This window comes from Camarhynchus parvulus, chromosome 1 (genome assembly GCF_901933205.1).
Source record: "Camarhynchus parvulus chromosome 1, STF_HiC, whole genome shotgun sequence".
In the NCBI taxonomy this organism is placed as follows: Eukaryota; Metazoa; Chordata; class Aves; order Passeriformes; family Thraupidae; genus Camarhynchus; species Camarhynchus parvulus.
Genome location: NC_044571.1, coordinates 93,747,733 through 93,768,993, shown reverse-complemented (window position 1 = coordinate 93,768,993; position 21,261 = coordinate 93,747,733). Strand labels below are relative to the sequence as shown.

General features: G+C 41.7%; 1 protein-coding gene across 3 annotated transcripts in view; it reads left to right on the top strand.

Moving 5' to 3' along the window:
- Window positions 1–21,261, top strand: part of GRAMD1C (GRAM domain containing 1C) — a 51,909-nt gene that overhangs the window by 27,766 nt on the left and 2,882 nt on the right. For 2 of the 3 annotated variants that reach the window (XM_030957100.1, XM_030957271.1), the window contains exons 7-16: window positions 1,986–2,104; window positions 3,312–3,432; window positions 7,201–7,360; window positions 13,799–13,945; window positions 14,721–14,839; window positions 15,924–16,066; window positions 17,608–17,711; window positions 18,395–18,574; window positions 20,064–20,121; window positions 20,623–20,733. In XM_030957100.1, the coding sequence (XP_030812960.1) occupies window positions 1,986–2,104; window positions 3,312–3,432; window positions 7,201–7,360; window positions 13,799–13,945; window positions 14,721–14,839; window positions 15,924–16,066; window positions 17,608–17,711; window positions 18,395–18,574; window positions 20,064–20,121; window positions 20,623–20,733 (1,262 nt within the window). The remainder of the gene's footprint in view (window positions 1–1,985; window positions 2,105–3,311; window positions 3,433–7,200; window positions 7,361–13,798; window positions 13,946–14,720; window positions 14,840–15,923; window positions 16,067–17,607; window positions 17,712–18,394; window positions 18,575–20,063; window positions 20,122–20,622; window positions 20,734–21,261) is intronic. The other variant, XM_030957182.1, reaches the window with a different exon arrangement.

Sequence of the window (21,261 nt, the reverse complement as noted above, 5' to 3'; positions counted from 1 at the left end):
TGACCGGGAATCAAGGTATTGGCAATATTGGGCAACAGAAATGAAAATGGCTTTATTTCTGTCCTTTGATTCCTAGTTGGAAGGTGTGCTAGCTAAAGATTCACCTCAGTCGTATTTTGAAACCATGTAATGCCCACCCCTGGTTTTGGCCATTTAATAAGAACAGCTGTAGGTAGTTGTTTGTGGTTTTGAGTTTATTGCTTCAGAAGACAGAATGCCTGGGGAAAGTAAGGCCAGCTGTAAGTGGATGCATGTGTTTCAGCACTGCATTGCTCTGTAGAACAAACCCGCGTGCAGAGGGAGGCTGGCGTTAGCTGCTATGACCCTTGCTTTATAGCTGTGTGTTTTGTGTTTTAATGTTTACTTTGCCCTCGCTAGGATTAAATACCTTGAAACTGATCTCTGCCAATAGGGTGCTTGTTGCCAGCTGCTTTCTGAAAAGCCCGAAACCATGTTGTGCTGGAAAATACCCGAGGGAAAAACGCTTCCTCGTCTCCCGAGTGTGGCTGTTCGTCCCGGCCCCGGGGGGGAGCGGTTCCCGTGCGATGCGGTGCAGCGCGGGGATCCCGCGGCGGGGCCGAGGGGACAACGGGATCCCCGCGGGGCCCGGCCCGGCGGCGGCGGCCGAGATTGGCTCTGTCCCGCCCTGGGCCGGCGGCGGCAGCCGAGGAAGGCGCTGCCCCGGCCCCGGCGCGGGCGGGGGCGGCCCCGGCGCCGCCGCCCAGCAGGAAGTGGGAGCGCGGCGGCGGCTCCCGGCGGGAGCGGGGCTGTGCCGGGAGCGGCGCTGCCCCGCGGGACGCGCCAGGTGGGTCGCGGAGCGGGACGGGGCGCGGGGAGCGCCGGCAGCCCGGGCAGCGCCGGGGCTGCTGCGGGCACGAATTTACATCCTGGGTGCGGGTCAGCTCCTCCGTGCCTGTCTAAAATTGCGGGTGCTGTAACTAACACTCTACAGGTGAAGCAAGCGGGTGGAGAGGATCATTTAAAGGCCTTTTCAATAATGCATGGGTATTTAATGGCATCATTTCATGCAAATAGTAAGCACTACTTGTGTTACTGCCTCATTAGCACAGTCCTGTTCACTTGATCAATATGGATGGTGACCGAGGCACATTTTCCAGTGTGGTGTCTCCTGTTTTAAGATCGCTAGTATTGCTCTTTGAGCTCTGTTAAATACACAAACCTTTTATTTCCTTTTTTTTCCCACCCCTACCTCCCCCCAAGCTCTTTACAGCCAAGGTGGACTTTGAAACTGATTGCTTACTTTGCAGATATGAGTGTGTCATACTACTTTAACCTCCAAGCTTTCCTGACGATTTAAGAGAGCTTAAATATGTCTCAGTAGGTGTGGGAATTCTTGGAACAGGATAGAGATATTGTAGAGAAGAAGAAGACTTAGCTAGTCCTCAGTCAAGGTAATCCTGAAGAAAAGCAACTACTTTTCATAAAGAGGATGCTGGTGGTACAAAGTGAGGACCTTCTGTCCCACCTTGGCGAAGTGGACAGTTGGCTGACCTAGACACCAGTGTAGTGACTGAAATGCTAGCCTCCCACAATTTGTAAAGTACTCTGAGCATCCTCAGGAAACAGGTGGGTATGTATTAAGCAGTTTGTTCAGAATCAAAGAGGTAATTACTTACCTTGTACCATATCAAGTGAAGTTAAAGAGGGAGGTACCTTGAAGGTATCTGTGAAAATATTGGTGATATGTGAAGATGTAAGCAGTGGCTACAAGTGTGTGTTTTCTTAAAATGATGATTTTTCTTATGCCTGGTATGGTTAGTTGAACAGCCATGGGAGTGTGGAGTAGACAGGAGTACAGTTGCCCAAAATGCTGAAACCCAATCTCGGAACGTGATACCTGAATGCTTTCGGTCCTTGTCAGAATTGAGGTTAAAGGCTGTGGCGTAATACAAACTTGTTGCTGTTTTTCCTCCACTGCCTTACTGTTCCATACTGTGGTTCTTGACTAGCCTGCTTTGTTTCAGAGGCTGACCAAGCAGGAATTCTGGCAGCTGGTGCACCAGAGCTATGGCTCTGAGCTGGGCCTGAACAGTGAGGAGATGGAGAGCTTCCACTCATCGTCAGAGGACAACGGGCAGTCTCGGTAAGGAGAGGCTGTACAGCCTATTTTAACATCTGGGGAGAAGCAGTGTCCTCTTTCTTAGAAACTCAGTTTCTAAAGAGCTGCTGTAGCCTTATCAGAATGGTTGAGCCGGTAGTAAAAGGATGCAAAGGTCTGAACTGCATAGACTGAGTGTGCATAAAAACTTAACTGTGTGAATTTGCTAAAACAGTAGCAGTGCAGCTGAGGCCGCCCCTTAGAAGAGGAGAGAGGAACACCTGTTCTCTCCCTAGATCTGCTTGGGGTCCAGCATAGGGTAGTTTAAATAGCAGCCTTTTTGCATGATGGTGCCTAGTCCATCTAGCACCTTTATGCCTTTCAACTGTTTGGAAAGTTTGTGTAGAATGGAGCTATATTATGGTTCAGATGCTTTCTTTCTTCCCCTCCTCTGTGGAGACTGAAATACTTGTTTTGCCTTGTTCCCCTGATATCTGATGTCTTAGCTTATTTTTGTATTGTCCTCAGCTTGAATTAAGAAACAGGAATAATAATATAAAAAGCTGGAATAATTGTAATAATAATGATGTGGATTTTTGAAAGAGTTTCCTTGATTTTTTTTGAACAAATGTGTGTGCCAGTGTCAATCTAATAACAGCACTTTACATATCACTGTGTAAATAACTATGACTCTACAAAACTGAACAATGTAATTTGTCTCTTCAATGCTGTGTTATCTGAGTACGTTTGTGAGAAAAATGCCTTGAGTTCATTACAGGCTTCAAAAGATGTTCTATGAAACATTTTCGGGATTTCTTTTTGTTTGATTGGTTTGATTTCTGTTTTAGGTTTGCTTGGTTTTTTTTTTTTGTTTTGTTTTTTGGTTATGTTTTGGGTTTTTTCTGTTAGAAAGTTGCAACTTTGGAATAAGCAATGCAGGAAAAAATTAATTTCTGACACTTTCTTAATGCTTTTTCTTTCCAAATTAGTTACAAGCTGTATGTTTCCTCATTTCTTACAGCACTCACTTTCTTGGTGTCATTAACCTTATGATCAGAAGCTGAATGTTCTGAGAGGTGGCTGAAATGAGGAAAATGGCTTGATATTAATGAGTTGTATGTGGGAAGAATGACTTGGTAGTTTTTAATGTTATCTGAACAGCCATGTTTTCAATGCAAAAATCCCACGAGATGCTTTCTCGGATTTCTCAGTGCTTAGATCTCCAAAGATATCTTCTTTTTGCTTTGAACAGATCCAGCATTTGTGATGATTCTGGAGAAAGGGATGAAAAACTACCCAAAATGATTGGTTTAGTTCGTGAGCCCACACTTGAAACAGAAGGAGAGTCACTCAACAGACACATGTTGCCAGGAGTAAGTGCTGACACAGCATTTCTTGCTGATAAGCATACGTGCTTAACTTGTATGTCTGTAAGCATAGGATGAATGGAGATTGTAAATTCTAGAAGTCTTTGAGAAGTCAAGAATGTTTCTTAAATTGAAAATGAGCAAAATTCTGTGTAAGAGAATATTGTTGGTAGGAGCTTCTGCAGTGCTCTGTCACTAATTCACTGCACAGCCTGGCTACAATGTTGAGGGTTGTGCCCTGGTCTGTTTTTTTGTTTTTCCTTTAAAAACAAAATTTATTGGTTTTTCTTATCCAGTTCCCAAGGGGACCATATTTGTGTTTTATCCAAGTGCTTTTTGAAAGTAATGCCTTTTTCACTTCCAATGCTTTCTTGCTTGTGTTTATTTGTAATTTTAAAAGATATCTCCTCTTACTTTATTGTATCTCCTATATATAAGGCTTATTAAAGGGTGGTTACACTTTATCTTCCTTGCCTTCAACAGTCAGTTAATCTGCTGTTGTGAATATATGAAACCTTTTCTAATGCTTCAGAAGGAAGGGGAAAGCCCCCTCACTTTCTATAATAAGGATGAATTTTACCTTGACCTTGATGCCTTGGATTAGTACAACTAACAAGCATGAATGCCTCACTCATGTTCACTCACGTTGTGTGAATTTGTGAATGTGTTTGGCTAGTGTGATCAGCAAGTGCATTAGTAGTGATATGAGATGGGCACAGTGTCTAGCACAGTTACTGGGGTCTTGTGTGGAGCTGTAGTCCTAAAAAGTTGCAGATATTTTCTCTTGGTCATTAGATGTCCTAAAGGTCTTGAAAAAGAAAATAAACGGCTAGTGCATTTTTTATAAGCTTCACTAGGGCTGGGTACTTTAATTGCCAGTTTTGCTTAGGACAATATGTGAAGGAAGAAAGAAAGGAGATTATTTTAATAGTTTTTACTACCCTACCCATTAAATCTTCTGGCTTTTGTCACTTGCTAAAACTGACCTGGAGGTTAAGTAGGATTTAAATAATTTTGCCAAAATCCAAGTTAATGGCTAGAGACTCATATCCAGCAAAGAATATTGGTGTTTCTCAGATGTTAAAAGCATAGTTGCTTGAGTGATGGGTATTCCTCATGGAAACCTTGGCAGTATAAAACAAGATTTTTGGAGAGATGTAGGGGAGGCCTGAGAGGACTGAGCATGCTGCTGGAATTTGGACTGTTTGAGATAACTAAAAATCTACACAGGTAGCCTTAGTTTGCACTTTTAAGTCTTATTTGCGCAAGAACAAGCCATTTAAAGATAATTGCTGTGCCTGGAAAAGAAGCCACACCCCGAGATGTCTCTTGCAGGTGCTAAATCTAATTTGGCATCTTGGTAAGGAGGAATACCTGGGGATTTGGTCTGCAAAAATGCCAGTCTTCTGCCTTGAATAAACTGCCTCTGAAAAGTCTTTTAATTATATTGTAAAAGTGCGGTCTTGATAAATGTATAACTAAACTGTTTAGTGTTTCAGGGTAGCTAAAGTGCACAATGGTTTTGTTCAGCTGTATGTGTCACTTGTCACTGGCGTTACTCAAGAATATCCATGCTCTCTCCACAGCCCCAGGATTGCAGCATATTTTGTAGAACCACAAGGGCAGTAGGAGGAGGCAGTAGTGCTTAGAATGTATTTATCAGAAGTCATCACAGTGATGACACAACACACACTTAACCACCTTCCAAAGACTGGAGGGAAACAGGCTCAAGTTCCCTTTACTGCTGTGATAGACAAAGTAAGGCCCAAAGCTCTCATAAGAGGAAGATCTGAATAGCGGAGGTCTAGTTTTGGCCATCTTGAAAAAAATATTGTTAATGGCTGTCTTGCATTGATTGATGCAAGTTTACGTGGCTTATCTGCCCTCTCAGTACATGTGAATGTGGGAGCCACCTTGTTGCCTGTTTTTGCAACCATCATCTTCCCTCCTCCCCTTTAGGGAGACCTTCCAGTCCCAGATCTTGCTGTTCACAGGCTGAAAACCAAAAAGCCCTTGGCACAGAGCTTAGCACTACTGGACTAGCTCAGGAGATAAATGTACAATCGGGAATAAATTATACATCTTTAATTCCAGCTGACAGATCTTAAAATCTTTACTCTTTAGCGTGAAAAAAATGCAATCCAACCCAAAACCCCATGAAATCTGTGTTAAACTCGATCACTTATTGCAAAAGCCCCGGCTTGAATCTCTTCTTCCATGACAACATGAAAAGCTTTTTTTTTTTCCTAAGAGCTGTTGCTTTTGTCTTATGACTTGAGCCTGGCTTCCCTGCTCTGCTTGTGGCATAGTGGGCTGCTCTTATGCTGCGGGTGGGAACTTTGCTTCACTAGACTGTGATTGTTGTCAAAATGCTATGAGAGTTCCTTGGGGTTTGTGCTGGATCAGAGTGTCAATTTTTAGGCTGTTCTGTCACAACTAGCTCCTTTTGGACTTCCATTTGTATTGGTATTTTGACATTTAATGTTGGTTCTGTCCTAGATCCTGTTATGTGACTGAGTATAACTTACATGGCAGCTTCTCTCAATAGGAGCATTTGTTAACTGATGTGTTTTTCTGATTCAGTCTTCCTTTATAATTTTTTGACCCCGAAGGAGTACTTTTGTCTGCTTATACTGCAGTCAGATTTATGCCTATCTCTGTTTTCCAGCCACCCACCACCTAATAGCCCTTGGATGCATAAGAAAAGTAACAGGTTTTTATTTTTTAAAAAACCCAAGAAGTACAGGAAGTACATGATGACTGTTCAAGCAGTGGATGCTTTTGCTTTCTTGAGTCAATGCTGTATACTCTTTAGGGATGATGGTTTTGCAGATGAGTCAGAACAATTCAGTTGAGGAGGCCTGATCATATTTACTGTGGTCCACACACTGCTCTTCCGGGGCTGTGCTGCTCTTGATCCCGGATGTTCCACTGGTGGCAGTGGGGCCTTGAGAAGTTTAGAATGCAAACTGATTCAAAGCTGATAGCCAAACATTTTGGGTGGCATTTTTAGATACACAAACTTTGTCCATACAGTTTCCCTGGAGATTTACTTCTTTAAGTGCGCAATGGCATGCATGCTTAGCTGACAGTTCTTGTTTAAGGTTAAGAGCTGCATCATTGATTCAGTGACTGATGTTCAGAGGGATTTCCTTCTTGCTTACATATTGCAGATGGCAAATGATACTCCATTGCTTTGTTTGTGAGAAATAATATTTTGTTAGTAGGGTGGCACTAGACAGTATTTTAAAACTTCTTTTTTCAAAGGGTGATGACGTCCTACAAAATAAGAACTTTTCAAATATGTAACTGGGGTAATCTAATCTTGCTGAAAGATAGGCAACCTGCCTGTTTCATTGTGCTTCCCCTCTGGGTTGTTGGACCCTTGCTAAACTGTTAGGAAAAACTAACCAGATGAATGTAAAGTAAATCTGTGTAAGGTTAATGAATTTATAAATGCTAATGTCGAAGCAGGGAAGGGCCCAAACTGTGCAGATGGGTGCAAGAGGACTGTCCCATTTAAGGGAGCTCTTGGTACCAACAGTACATACAAGTAAGTCTGTTTTTTGTTACCAGAGTTTAGTGAAATATTTAAATAAAAGGAAGAGAAGTTGGCTGGGGTAGAGGAACAAGGGGGAAATTAGTGCTTGACTGTGTGTTAATTGAGCAGATAGAACTTGTGGCTTACTTTGTATGGCTGTCTTCTTTATAGTAACTTAATTTTTTTTCTTATGGTCTCTGCTGATTTTTTTTTTCTGCTCTTGGTTGTTTCAGGTGGAGGAGTCCTCAAGTGAGAAGCAAATAAAGAGTCCTCTTCCATCTTCAGAAAGAAAACCTGCTAAGCTAGTTAGGAGCAGGTCTTTAGAAAAGTCCTTGGACCTTAATGAGAATGAAAATCTTCCAGAGAAGAGCAGTGCTTCAGATAGTGAAGAAGGTAAATATCTTAACAGGTGGGATCTGTAAAACAACATGACTTTGGTGTTCCATCTCACTTGTGGAGAAAGTTAGAGAACTTTCTGATCTTATGAAACTTGTTTGCTTATTTGTGTCCCAGAATTGCTGCAAAAGCATTTTTTTATCTTTGTTTCTGTGGGGAAAGAGAGTTGTTGGGTGTTTAGAATGAAAACAAATTGTGGTTTTCTTTCTCTCTTTTGGTGGGTAGAGAGTTTCCAACAGCTTAAACTAAAAGTTTCTTGACAATGGGGTGGTGCTAATTTCAAAGATGTTTCTTTCCTTTGTTTGTATTTCTTGGAAACTGAGGGGAAACATTTCCAGCTGTACTTAAGTTTCTGCAAGTTTCTCCCAACCCCCTTCTTTACACTTGTACTTGCTTTAAGGCTTATGGGCTTCATTATTATTGGTGGAGTAAGCTGAGGAACTTTCTGAAAGCCCAGGGTTTCAGGAGAGTATAGTGCATACTCTGAGTCTGATCTGAAGATGGAAAACCTTAATGGATATCTTGCAGCAGCTTTCGCTCTCTGTGCTAACAGTGGATCCTAATATACCAACCTCATATCTCATTACCCAGTACAAGATAGAAGAAGCACAGGTACCTGGATGACAGACTTGTGCTGAGATTTGTGGGTGCTTGTGCTGAGATTTGTGGGTGCTTGTGCTGAGATTTGTGGGTGCTTGTGTCGTGGTCCCACAGTAGCCCCTGACAAGTTCTCACTTTCTATGGTGAGATTTTCACTTACCCTGGGAAAGTTTTCTGTGCCAAAGGGCTGTAGTTGTTCAGACAGCTCATTGAACTTTGGTGGATATTCTGTAATAGCTGAATCTTGGGTTCTGTAAATGCTTTTAAAGTGAAGTGTGCACAACCTGTATTGGTTCCAAGGTTATATGGTGCTGAGAAAAAAAAGACAGAAAACCTCAACAGTAGTACTGTGCTCAGTAGTAGCTGTATATTTCTTTCATGTGCAAAGAGAACTTACTTCATCACTTGTTGGCAGGAATAGAACAGTTTAGTTAATTGAAGGCAGTTCTTAATCCCACTGAGAGATTTTGTGACTTGTTGTTTTCAGAGTTGACAACTGAAGTTGTTTGCGGGTGTCATTGCGGGGGGATTGTTGAGGTGTGCAGGAAAGCTTTCAGAGTTACGGTTTGAGTTGGCTGCCTTCAAGTTGTGATTTTTGCCTGGGGATATGGTTATATTCAGTTAACTTTGCTGTTGCTCTCCCATACTGCTTCTGTGTTGGCTTGAGTTCGGATTCAACTCACTGTATGTCAGGCATTATCATTTTTGTAAATATACCTACTTAAAGAGGCTGTTGTTTATGCTGTACTCCTACACACTTAACAAGCTTCACAAATTAATTTACTCTTTCACAGGTGTATCTCTTAGAACAGCAGAAAGTTCTGGCTTTTGGATGTTTTAGATATTTGCAGCTTTCCTATTTTCCTATTACTACATCTCTCTTCTGTCTCTGGATTTTATTTTTTATGGCGAAGGTCTCCAGTGAAACTGATTAAAAAGTAGTCCTGTTGTCTTTCCTTCTGCTAGTGCCTAAACAATAGCAGTAAATATTCCCTGTCATGTCTGCATTAGTGATGTTGAATAAATAGAGCATATTAAACTGGAGATATCTCTTTAATAAAAAAAACAGACTTCATGCTGCCTTTCTTATTTCTCTTCCCTTCCCCAAGCCTAGTCTTTTTTTATTCGGAGCAGGATTTTCTAGACTCACAACATTAATCTTTTCTCTCAGAATCTTCATGCTTAGAATTTTTTTCTTCTGTTTCTCTGTCTGTTTTCTGTTGCAGTTGCCCCACACTCTTACAAGGTGAATTCCTTCACGCAAATGAAACTAGCTTTCCTACATGGCAAAGGTTTACCCATGCGATTAATTTCTCTTGTGTCCTCTGGCTCACACTCAGGCTGCCCATGGAGGTGTCCTGGCAAATAAGGTGAGGGGCAAGCTCAAGACTGTTGTTCTTCACAACATTAATTCCCTTGTCCTAAGCAGTTCCCACCTTGGGGATGGGGGGTCTGCATCCCACTGTGCACCACTGGCCTATTGACCTGCATCTTGGTGTTTTTGTCCAGTTTCATAAATCAAGAGTATAAATACTGAGCCATGACAAACTTTTGGCTAAGCTAAACATTGGTATGTGTGGCCTGAATTCTCGATTTCAGAAAACAGATTTTGGTTCAAGCATAGAATACATGTTTCTAATACAGGGCCAAGAGTTCTTTATAATTTCCTCAAGACTCTTTAGTATAGTTTGTTTGTCTGTTTTCCATGACCATATTCAGCAACATGAAATACTTCAAAGAAAGAAGGAGGAAGCAGGATATAGGGAAAACAGTATTTTCTGCTAGAAGGCTCTACTGTATGCAGGGAGATCACACATTTCTATTCTCCTTGTGTAACATGACAGACTTACTGTGTTGTTTCTGTGTGTACTAAAAACCACCTTAAATGTGTGATCTGCAGGAGAGCAAAACTGCCTGCACCGTGGTGCTGCAAGATGGGCACAGCAGAGGCTTGACTGCTTGCAGATAGTGGTATATAGGGCATACAGTGTTTAAAATACAGGACAGTTGAAATTAGGTTCAGCCCTGTGTTAGTTGTCCCCCTCTTCCCCCCCAATACAGAATTTTGGATATGCATTGTATGTAAGGAAGAGTAGCCCTGTTATCTTATTGGCATTTTAATCAAAATACTGAAAGGATGTATTTTGTTGAAAAAAAAATTATTTATTTTGGCGTTTGGAGGATATATGTTTAAGTCACCTGAAGGCAAAAATTGGTGGGAATTTTTTATCTTGTGAACTGGAAAAAGCTAGCATTGTGACAATACTTACTTAGTAGCTCCCCAAGATAATTCTGTACTTAAAGTATAGGAGAGTTCTCTGAAAATGGTTAATACTGCTGATACAGTCTTTAAATAGATGATGTCTGGAACATGTTCACTTCTAGGAGTTCGTTTTATTCACTTGATTTCGGGTGTATTTGGTTAAAAGCTTCTACCTACATATCTTTCATGCAGCCTGTAATTTTTTCCCTATCCCCAGCGGTATAGAAATGTTCAACAGTGCCAAGATTTGCATACATACTTTTTAAAATCCTGATCCTCCCCCAACTCTGTGGAGTGGAAAAATCAACCTTCTTACTAATTTGTTTGATAGCCTCTGCTCTTATCAGTTCAGCTTTCTTAATTTGCGTGTGGTATGTGTTTAGCTTTTTGCTGTTGGTTGTTGAGGGAAATTTTAATAACAGTGGTTTTCTTACTGCCCCTTTCCCCCTGCCATTTTCTGTCTCTTTTTTTGCACTGCAGATGTCTTTAAACCTCTGCCATCTCTGCTGCATAATGGTATTATATTCAAACATTATTTCACAGCTTGCCTTGCAGTGATGAAAATGACCTTAGGAAGTGCAAAGCAGTAGTGGGGGAGGGAATAGACCTGCTGTCATTAGGCTGAACCAGAACACTCTGGGCAATATGCTTACTTCTGTGGTTTTGGGTCCCTAGTGATCCTTGCCTCAAGTCAGAATAATCTCATGTTCTTTTAGCAGACAGCTCCAATACATTTAGCTAAATGTATTCAGGTTAAGAAAGTTAGTGTTGATAATTATATGCTGCTGAGGCGTTAGAAAAGCACTGAAAGTGAAGGAGTTAAACTGATATCTTTGTATTTGCACAAAACACTTTGTTAATAAAGAGCATTCCAAGCCAGTCTTGGGTAAAATGCTTTGTGTTGCCCTACTGTTGTGAAAAACAAAGGCAGGTTTACCTGTATGAAATGGAACAGTAGACAAACATGCATCTTCACTTGCAGCAGAGATAAGTGGTTCAGGCTGCCTGTTCTCTTCAAATTATAAGTGTATAAAGTGTATGCTTATTCATTGCTATTGTACTCACTGCTTCATCTAGGATTTCTACAGATAAATTTTGAGAAGCCCAGATGGAAGTGACTTGAAGCTTGTCAAGTTCTTGGTGTATCCTGCTACTTGGTTCCACAGATGTGGAACTTGCAGCATTTATGCATACATGCACCTTCCAGACCCATTGTCCAAAACGTTTACAGTTTTCCTGGAGAACAGCTGTTTGAATCCTAGCATCTAAAGTAGCTGATGGGCCTGATATGTAAACCCAGGTTTAGCTTGGATTTTCTGAAAATTACTGCTGTATGTGCTAACAACAATAAAAAACCCCCTTTGTTTCTTCCAAGAGCTGAGAAGGATTGTAAATAGAAAACATATTTCTCAATAGATACTCATGCACTTGGCACTTTATTGACTATTCCTTGTTAGAGACATGACCATGTAGAGCTAGTGTAGGTAGATTACTTTAGGGGAAGTTTTGTATAGACCTGTGGGTGCTTTTTGTTCAGACTCACTAGAAAGAGGACTGACTCAGAGTAATAGAGCTTGGTACCAAGATCTGCACCTTAAGGTAATAAAGCATGGGCTTACCAAATTACCTTGCATCACCAGAAAAATAGTAGCTGTCCTCAGGCATTTCAGGTGAACATGAAGTTGAGTTGTTCAGCTCAGGCTCACTGGGGCAGAGGTAACTTGTGTTATCTTGTGTTTGCTAAGACATATACAAATAGCTGACAAAGCTGATCTGATGCTTATCTGGTGGCTTGATCGTGTGTCTGGGTGTCTTTATTTTTTTTAAAAGTGGTAGCAGATTCCTTGGGCATGTCAACGTCCAGCTGAGTAACGCTCAACCACAGTAACTAGGTTTGAATTGCCTGGTAGCTGATGCACCATAGGAGGAGGAGAGGTCAGCATCAGTATCTGAAACTTCCTGTCTCTTAGCAAAAGAGAGGATGTGGGGAGTGCACTCTGAAAGGAGAGATCTGTAATGTTGAGGTCTTGTTAAGTTAGGTCAGCCTTACAGTTCACTTGGCCTGCCTTTTGTTAGAGATAGATTGTTAGGAGAGAAAATACAGTGAGCAAAAGCTGAAAACTCAGGCTGAATTTCTGGCTTCCTGCAGAATGTTTCAGCACAGCAGAATTCATATTCTACATGTAATGACTGCATATTGACTGGTTAAATAGGCCTCTTGAAATGTGTGTTTGCTTTCTGTCCCATCTCATAATTGTGTGGAATTACAATTGCATAAGCAGAACACGGCATGGAGAGGAAGTCAACCTCTTGTGCAAGCACAAAAACACAGCACTCACGCTGCTCTTTTGGGGTCCTACTTTGAAGCCTGATGAGATCAAGGAGAGCTTTATTGGAGGCAGATGTTTTAGGAGGCTAGGAGCAGCACTAGAGAGGGAGTCTGCTCAGTTAGAACTGGGTTTCCTTGGGGACTGCTGTGGTTGTTCAGTCGGTGCATTTGCCTTATCAATACTGACTGCTACCAAGCCAGTAATGTTTTAAGTGCTGTAACCTTAGCCTGCAGGCAGCTTGTGAACTACAGCGTGATATTCAGGCTCCCTTTGCATTTGTGGCTGGCACTGACCTTTCCTAGCCCTGAGCACTCATTTGTATCAGTTGAAAGGCTGGCCATCCTGACTTGTGTCTGTCTGCTGCAAGATTTGCTTTTGGGCTGCTTGTTTCATTTTAGTGATGTGTGGTGCTGGGGGGGGCTTGTTTGTCTTGCTGGTAATTATAGTTTAGGATTGACTCATTTCTAAAGCATAAGCAGATTGAGTTGGGATTGGCACAGGAAACTGCTTGCCCTCCAGGATTATAGTTCTATCCCTTATCTCTTGCAAGCGTGGCTGAGAAAACCACAAAGCTGAGTCATGCCAGCAACCACCAAGAAGCAGAAATAGCAAAGATCAGTGCTGCAGCCACAGAATGCCACTGGGGTGCTCGGTGGCTTTGAAATAGATGATGGCATTTGAGCCTCTCCGTGCATTTTTGGGAACTGCAAAATGGAGCAAGGTACCCCTTGTGTTCCTGTTCAATAGGTATGGAGAGAAGATCTGTTTGGGAGTCAACTGGTCCCTTAGACTGTGGGCATTACCAGTATTGCAACTGTTAAAAGCAGCATTCTGAAACCAGCCATAAGAATAAAACTGTTATGGTTTTACTGTCCTTCTTTCTTGTCTTTTGTACAATAGACACACATATTAATGAAAATTATGCTAACTTTCTTTCCCCAATGTTTCTTGCAGGATTAGTAGAATACTGAAGGCAAAATTAAAGGGATGGTAGCTTTTGCTGTTAATTTTTCAATTTGCACAGGGAAGTGGTGGTAGTGGTGTGTATTTGAAAATCAGCTTTGGACTCTGTTCCTGAAGGCAACCTATCTACCAAATCATGTGCTGCTATCCTTACTGGGTTTCTGAGAGCGAGAAACAAATGCTGATGCAAGCTTGGAGAGATTTAAGCTGTAATAAAGCCTATAATGCTATCAAGGTTATGCATAATACTGTTGTTAACCTGATCTCTGTCTTTCTTAGCAGTGAAGGAGACTGTCTCTGACAATGATCTCTATGGGAGACTTTTTATAAACAGAGTTTTCCACATCACTGCAGACAAGATGTTTGAAATCCTTTTCACCAATTCTCACTTCATGCAGAGGTTTCTTAATTCCAGGAGTATAGTAGGTAATAAACTCTTCTCCCTTCTGTCTGTTACAAGCTACCCTGAAAATTTTTACCTCTGAGAGTTGCTAAATAGGGCTAAGTTGAATTTTTTTAGTTTTTCCTTGCTTTAGAAGAATTTTTAAGCTTTCAAGTTTCACTATGAGAGAGGATATCTAAAGCTAGACTGTTGTTTCCCTAGGTATGCACATTTTGGAGTAAAAACCTCATTTCAGTGCACCACAAAACTGCACCTTAATGTCTGAATTTTGAGTAGGTTATTAAGTTGATGCATTCTGTGGGGTATTTCTGATTACATTGTGTCCCAGAAATAGTGAAATTTGTATGGCTGGTACACAGGCAAAAATCATTGCATCCTCCTAAACGATACTCACAGGCTTTAATTTTCTGGGTGAGTAAATTTTATTCACTGAGACTGTAAGAACAGAAAATCAAGTCAAAAAGAGTAATATTTATTCAGTGTCAGCTGGGAAGGCAATGTGACAAAAGCTTTTGCTAATGCTAAGTGAATCTATCCAACTCTAAGGAAATGGGAAATGACATATTTTCATTTAATTGCTTACTCTTTTGTCGACCCTATTTCAGTAGATTCAGGCTCAGCTATCCAGAGCCTCACCTTTGCTTATTAGCAGACGACATGGGTATGGTTTTTCCTGGAAAAGCCCCCCAATTAATTGGAACCAGTTTTCTGTCTTTCCCCCTGCTTCTGTTCTCAAACTGTTAAGACATGATAAGACAGGTAATTTTTATGTGAGATCTTGCATAACTTCTCATTTAGATGCTGTATCAACCCCTTGGAATAGAGACTCCAATGGCAATCAGTTGAGGACTTTGACGTACACTGTAACGATTAACAATCCCCTCTGTGGGAAGTTCACAACTGCAACAGAAAAGCAGGTACTGTGTGCTTGTGTGTGTCTGTCTGGTGCCCTTTAAAGCAAGGGACAGGTCAGCTCTGTGGTCTGTCAGAGTTCTAACTGTGGATTAAAGTTCACTGAACTGAATGTGCATCTGCAGTTTAAACAAAGCATCTCTCAGGTGGCTTGCTGTGTCTCTCACCGTTACTGTGCCAATGCTTATTAAATGAGAGAGGCTTTCTACCTTTACAGATGTCTGTAAATTCCCATGAAACATCTCTAAGGACTTGGGGGGTGAAAAGGTGCAATTAAAGGCTTTCAGTGTCCACTTCTGGGCTCCCCAGTATGAGAGGTGAAGAGCCTAACAAAGGGCCACTAAGATGATGAAAGGACTGGAGCATCCCATGTGAGAAATGGCTAAGAGCTGGCAATCTTCAGCCCAGAGAAGAGAGCACTCAGGGGCATCTTAAAATTTATAGAAGCATCTGAAGGAGGGTGCAAAAAATTCCGAGTCAGGCCCTCACCATCAAAGCCCGCAGATTTCAGTGGTGCCCAGTGACAGGACCAGAGGTGATGGACACAAACTGAAACACAGATGATTCCTTCTGAACATCAGGAAACACTTTTTCACTGTGAGGGTCACTAAGCAGTGGAACAGGTTGTTCACAGATGTTGTGGTACCTCCTTCCTTGGAGGCATTGGAAAGCCACCTGGACATGGACCTAGGCAACCAGCCCTAGATAGTCCTGCCTGAGTTCTTGGACAAGACAAGCACCAGAGGTGCCTTCCAATCTCAACCCTTTTGTAGTTCTGCTTTGGGAAAGGTCTCAAAGAAAAGCTGTGGTCATGAGGCAGTGGCCAGCCTTGTATCTGGTACTTGAGGTGGCAGTGGGGAAGTCCTGATGCCGCTGATGCTGGCTCTAGCAGGAGGCATCTTCTTTTTTCCCACCCCACCTATACTTGATATTCTTAACTGGTTTTTATAGTGGTTCTTCAGGCTTTCTCTCTTCTTGATTTCACTTGGAGTTGGTTGATCCAGCCTAAGGAACTCAGGTTGAAAGGGGGCGGGGGGAAATTTGTGTACCATGAGTATGCCTTCTTAATTTTCTTTTCTTTTTTGATAGATCCTGCATAAGCAGAGCCAGAAAGGTCAGTCTTACCAGGTAGATGCTGAGGTCCTGACCCATGATGTCCCTTACCATGATTATTTCTACACTGTGAACAGATACTGCATCAGCCGCACGTCCAGTCACAAGTGCCGGTTACGGTGAGCCTGCATGCTGCACCGGGGAGGGCAGAAGCCAAGGCAGGGATGTTCTCAGTTGAGATTTGCCAGCAGCACATGGAATGTTGGGTTCTCTTCTGAAAAATAAGCTTAGTTTATTTCTTGTCACATGTATGCTGTGCTTGGATCTCATTAATGCAGTGAGAAATTAACTGAGATGTTGACTCTGAGGTACAGAACTCATCTCCAAGACTGAACTGGGTCCTGACCAGCCTTGTGTTTTTGAGTACAGCTGTGTGAGTGGGAGAAATTGGAAAAAATTTAGATGCTTTATTAGAAGGTTTCCCAGTCATCCTTGCTAAGGGCCTGTAGAGGAGAATGTTTTCACAGGAATGTGCAGGGAAGATAGAATGTACTTAATTTTGCAAGGAGGGTACTCAAGTGAACTCTGTCTAGATATGGAATTTCCTCTCCCATTTGTTGACAACAATGTAAGTGGTGCTGTCTTTAGTAAGAGCTTTTTTCTCAAACTTAATCAGTGCTCAGGAAAGGTTAGCAAGCCTGAATTCTATTCTGGCTAATCTCAGGCTACTGAAAACTCCCTCTCTACTGGGAGAATGGAAGGAAGGTCCTTGAACAACTGCTTTGGATTTTTTTTTGAGTGAATCACTGTTCTTCTTTGAGACCTAGACTTGTTTTTTCTGAGACACGCGGCAGCCCTAGGATAAGAGCAAAAACCTAGGTGCATGTGGTGCACAGAGCATACATGTATAGAGCAGAAGGCACATGGTGACGTTACAGCTGGCCTTACTAAACTGTGTTTAAAATGGCTCAGAAACTCTGTTTGAAAGGAGTTATTTTGTTATACCATACACAGTGGGCTTACATTGATTTGGAAGATTACTTAGAAAGTTGAAAAAAGTGTATTCTAGGATGGTCAGTCTTCTCGTGACTGAAATCAAGGACTTTGTCCTTTATGAATAGCTGTGGGATTCACTCAGAAGCATGCCTCTGACGGATGCTAGTCCAATTCATTTTTATTCTGGAGGCAGTATTGATTAGCTTTACCTGAGGAATGCAGGGAATGCACAGTAGGAATGTAGTTTTCCCCTCTGTCATGCTCATAGAAAGACAGATTTTAATTTCTGTCTACTCAGGGTAGGATGTGAGCACTTGAGTTATGATAAAGAATTTCACTTTCTGCTATTATAGTGCCCATGTGTACTCATACAAAGTAAAAAATTATTATCTGGAAGCATGAATCCTATTTTAAATAAGTGTTAAAATGAGTGCTTCAGAGGATAGAAATCATCTGGTAGTCTGAGCCTGAAGGAAAACATTCCAAAATGTTTCCCATAATTTGGACATTTAGATTTTGATACTTTAGCTAGAGATGTCGTCTTTGCTGCTGTCTGTCTCTTGCATTTTTTCAATGAAAGCGCTGCCCAGCTGGAGAGTGATGGCAGTTCCAGTTGGTATTGCAGATTTTAGACATAAGCTGGAGGCTGCTTCTGATAAGAGATTTCTGCTATCACTGTGCCGCCTAGAAGAGCACTTTTCCATTATTGCATTCTGTTTTCTAGGGTTTCTGCAGAAGTGAAGTACAAGAAACAGCCTTGGGGCCTTGTCAAGTCTGTAATTGAGAAGAATACCTGGGGAGGAATACAGGAAAACTTCAAACAACTTGGTGAGGCATTTTCTTCTTTGTGCTGGAGTAAGGAGCCTACCTTTGCCATGTACGTTTTTTTTGGTCTGTCAAACCTGGCTCCTCAAAGAATGGCTTGAAAAAAGGCAACACCTAAGCAGTCTTAAAGACAGAACTTCCTGTCATCAGTGTATCTGCCAGTTCCAGGGTATGAAAGAAGCCTTGTGGCTAACAAGGGGCTCTTGTATACCTGGCCATAATGGCTTTCAGAAGGAAACACGAAGAGCAGCAGGAAAGCTGTTATTCTCAGCTGGATGTGCTTATCTCTAAGAATTTCTTTGACTGTGTTTATGAGAAGAGAAGCAGTGGCACTTGGCAGGCTCCATGAATGTCTGTTCACAGCCTGGGCAGGCACTGCTGCAGGCTCACAGTCTAACACAATTTCAGCCTCAGTCTAACAGTGTCTTGCAGTGCTCTTCCAACTGCTGTCTGGCATAGCATTGAACAATCCTGCCTGGGGCTGAGTATGCACCACCTCTGCAGAGTGTTCCAAGTGCCCTCTAGAAAATAGAACAGGGGTGGAGGTCAGGGTGTAGTTCACCAATTCTCTGCTATAAGTTCATGTATTGGAAGGCTTGTTCTTCTAACTGCCACCTTGCATGTCTCACAATTTGTCTTCAGCTTTCTTTTTGACACTTTGGTAACCTTATTTTTTTCCACTGCAGAATCAGATCTCCTAATGGAGGAGTATGCAATTAATCAATCCATAGAAGATTCTGGGAAATTACTTGCTCTGAGACGAAGGCGACGCACTTTACACCGGGGTTTGGCAGAATCACTTCCCAAACGCTCTTCCCAACATTCCTCTGGTGACATGGGAGTAGAGTCCCAGGGCAGCTTAATAGGTAGGAATTTTTTATATCAAGTGTTTTCCAAAAGGTATGTTGAAGAAAGCATAACTCTTAAAAAAGTGCAAGAGTAGCACTTGTGTATATATTGCTCTTGTCTGTGATAGCATATGCTTTGACAAGTTCAGGCTTCTTCAAGCTTGCATAAAGTATATTTGGAGCATGCATGATCACTTTTATCATGAGTATCTCGTGAAATTAGGGCTAGTATCACTTTCAGTTTTAAAACAAACAAAAATCAACCAAAATCTTAAATACTGCTCTGTATCTGCAAAGATTTGAAAATGAGATTGGATCAAGGAAAATAAGACCTAATTCTTGTAAAGTTTCTGAAAAATTTATGTTTTTCTTCAGATAACTGCACACACAGGTCATGAATTGATTGAACTTTGCCACTTGCCTCTTGGCCCTGTCATCTCAGTTGTAGTTATTGATTTTTATGTTAAGAAGTCTGTTTCCCATATGCTTCTGTAATTTCTGAGTCACTGAAGCATTTCTTGCAGTTCTACTGCCCTTAGGCACGACAGTCTTGGCCACCAGCATATACAACATTAGTTTCACCTAGGGATATGAGGAACATCTGTGCACTAGTTTGCACCAGGGAGTGGTGGATTCCATGACAGAAGTTGAATTGGAAACAGTGAGGTAGGAGCAAGTACACTTCCCTAAAGAGGGAGACAACACTGAGTATAGATTGCACTGAGGGAATATTTGGATCAACAGCGTGTGTAAAGGACTCTTTACCTATGTGAAATTGCTTCCTAATTACTTAATTTTGCTACTGTTGCTCCACCTTTTCAGATGAGTGTGCCTCAGTGTGCATTACAGCTTTTATGTATGTCTATTGTGCAGGGCAGGATGTGCAAAATCAATTATAGTCAAAGATAAGTGTGCCCACAGTGATAGGTGCTTGGTTTGGAGAGAACAGGCACACTGTCCCACAGTGTGTGATCCCTGATGCCTGCAGAATAGCAGGTGGCCTCCCGAAGGGCTGTTTTCAGGACAATAGATAAACCAAGCCAGTAAGGATGAGACAAGTTACAGGAAAATGTGACTGACACTGGTTGTCAGAAGGATGAATGTGAGCAGGAGCACAAGCAGGAGAGAGCCGCTTTGCAGCCTGTCTCTGCTGTGTGTGACTAGCAGCACATACGTGTGTTAGTAATGGATGGACTTCAACCTTCTCAGGCGATTCAGGTTTAATGTGACCATGCCCCAGTATTGTGTTCTCCCCAGCACAGTGGGTTGGGGGGAATTCTGATGGAAGAGCCTAACTGTTCAGCCACCACCTCAGAGATGATTGCACAAATGCCTTGGTGAATGTTGGAGGTGATCCTGTGCACCTACATGACCTAATTTTTTTTCCATCGGAAGTTGTTGGGCTATTCTGTGTGAAGTGCTGGGCACTGACATGTATCTATCTGCAGACATCCTTTAGGAATATTCTTCAGTGCTTTTTAACCTCCTTCTCTTCCATGCCCTATAGGAAGAAAAAGAGATGCAGTAAGTAGGACCACCACCATCATTGTAGTAATGAGTGTCTTGTAAGTACTCACTTGCATTAAAGTGTTGCTTGACTCAACCTCATCTTGGTTTTTATCTGTATTTGTTCTTCATTTGCATGTTAAGTTTACAGGTAGCATGATAAACTAATTTGAGTGGAACACATGGGTATAAAAGGGGAGTGGATTGACTTGGAAATGACATGTGGGATGAAAATGCTGACTTGTCAAACTAGTCTACCTTACAGGTTTACTTAGGTCTGATCCTATTAAAAAATAAACTCTAGAATCTACTCATTCCTAATTTTAAAAGTTCCAAGAAGAGATACTGTTGTTATTTTTTTGCTATTACCCAGCTTAATGGTAACTGCTAGGAATTGTTCAGATAGATACTAATTTTCAGTATAGTGCTGCCCCACATTTTTTTCTCTGAGGATGCTGGGAGGATTCTGTTTCCTTAGCTGTCTTTAGCCATGATCTTGTGTTTGTAGCATTGCAACTGAAATTGTTGAAAACTTGATTTTTGTTTTCTTCTGTCTACAGTTTGCTGCTCTTGGTCTTGCTGAATATAACACTGTTCCTCAAACTGTCAAAGATAGAGCATGCAGCTCAGTCCCTTTATCATGTCCAGCTTCAGGAGGAAAGCTCTTTGAAGTAAGTTGAGTTCACAATCTTTGCTTGCTTTTTTCTTCAGCTTATGTGAGAATCTGATCTAAAAATTAAATTATAAACAATGAAATTGAGTGGTAAGTTTTCAGAAGTGGCTGGGGTTTGCTGTACTTCTGTGGTCTATGCTGAAATCCAGTGACTGCATCTTGCAGTAATAAATTTCTTCTTTGACAAGCTGTTTTGGGAGAAATGTTAACCTTAGTTTGCATTTATCAGCCTGCTGTGACTCATCTTCTGTGAATATCATAGTGCTGATCACAGAACTGAAGTGTTCATCCTGTGTGAACCAGCATGTTCTCAAATGGAATGTTGAAGATTCATTTAGCTTTTTAGCTTCTCTCTGTGAGTCTCCTAAATCTCCTCTTCTTCACAAACTTCCATGTTAGGTGCTTTTTGTACTCAGACACAGAAAGATGTTGCTTCCTCTTGAATACAGTATCAACAAAAAAGTTAAAAACTATATCCTGATTTTGAGTCTGGAAGGGATGTGGGGACCTTCCATAGTGACAGTCT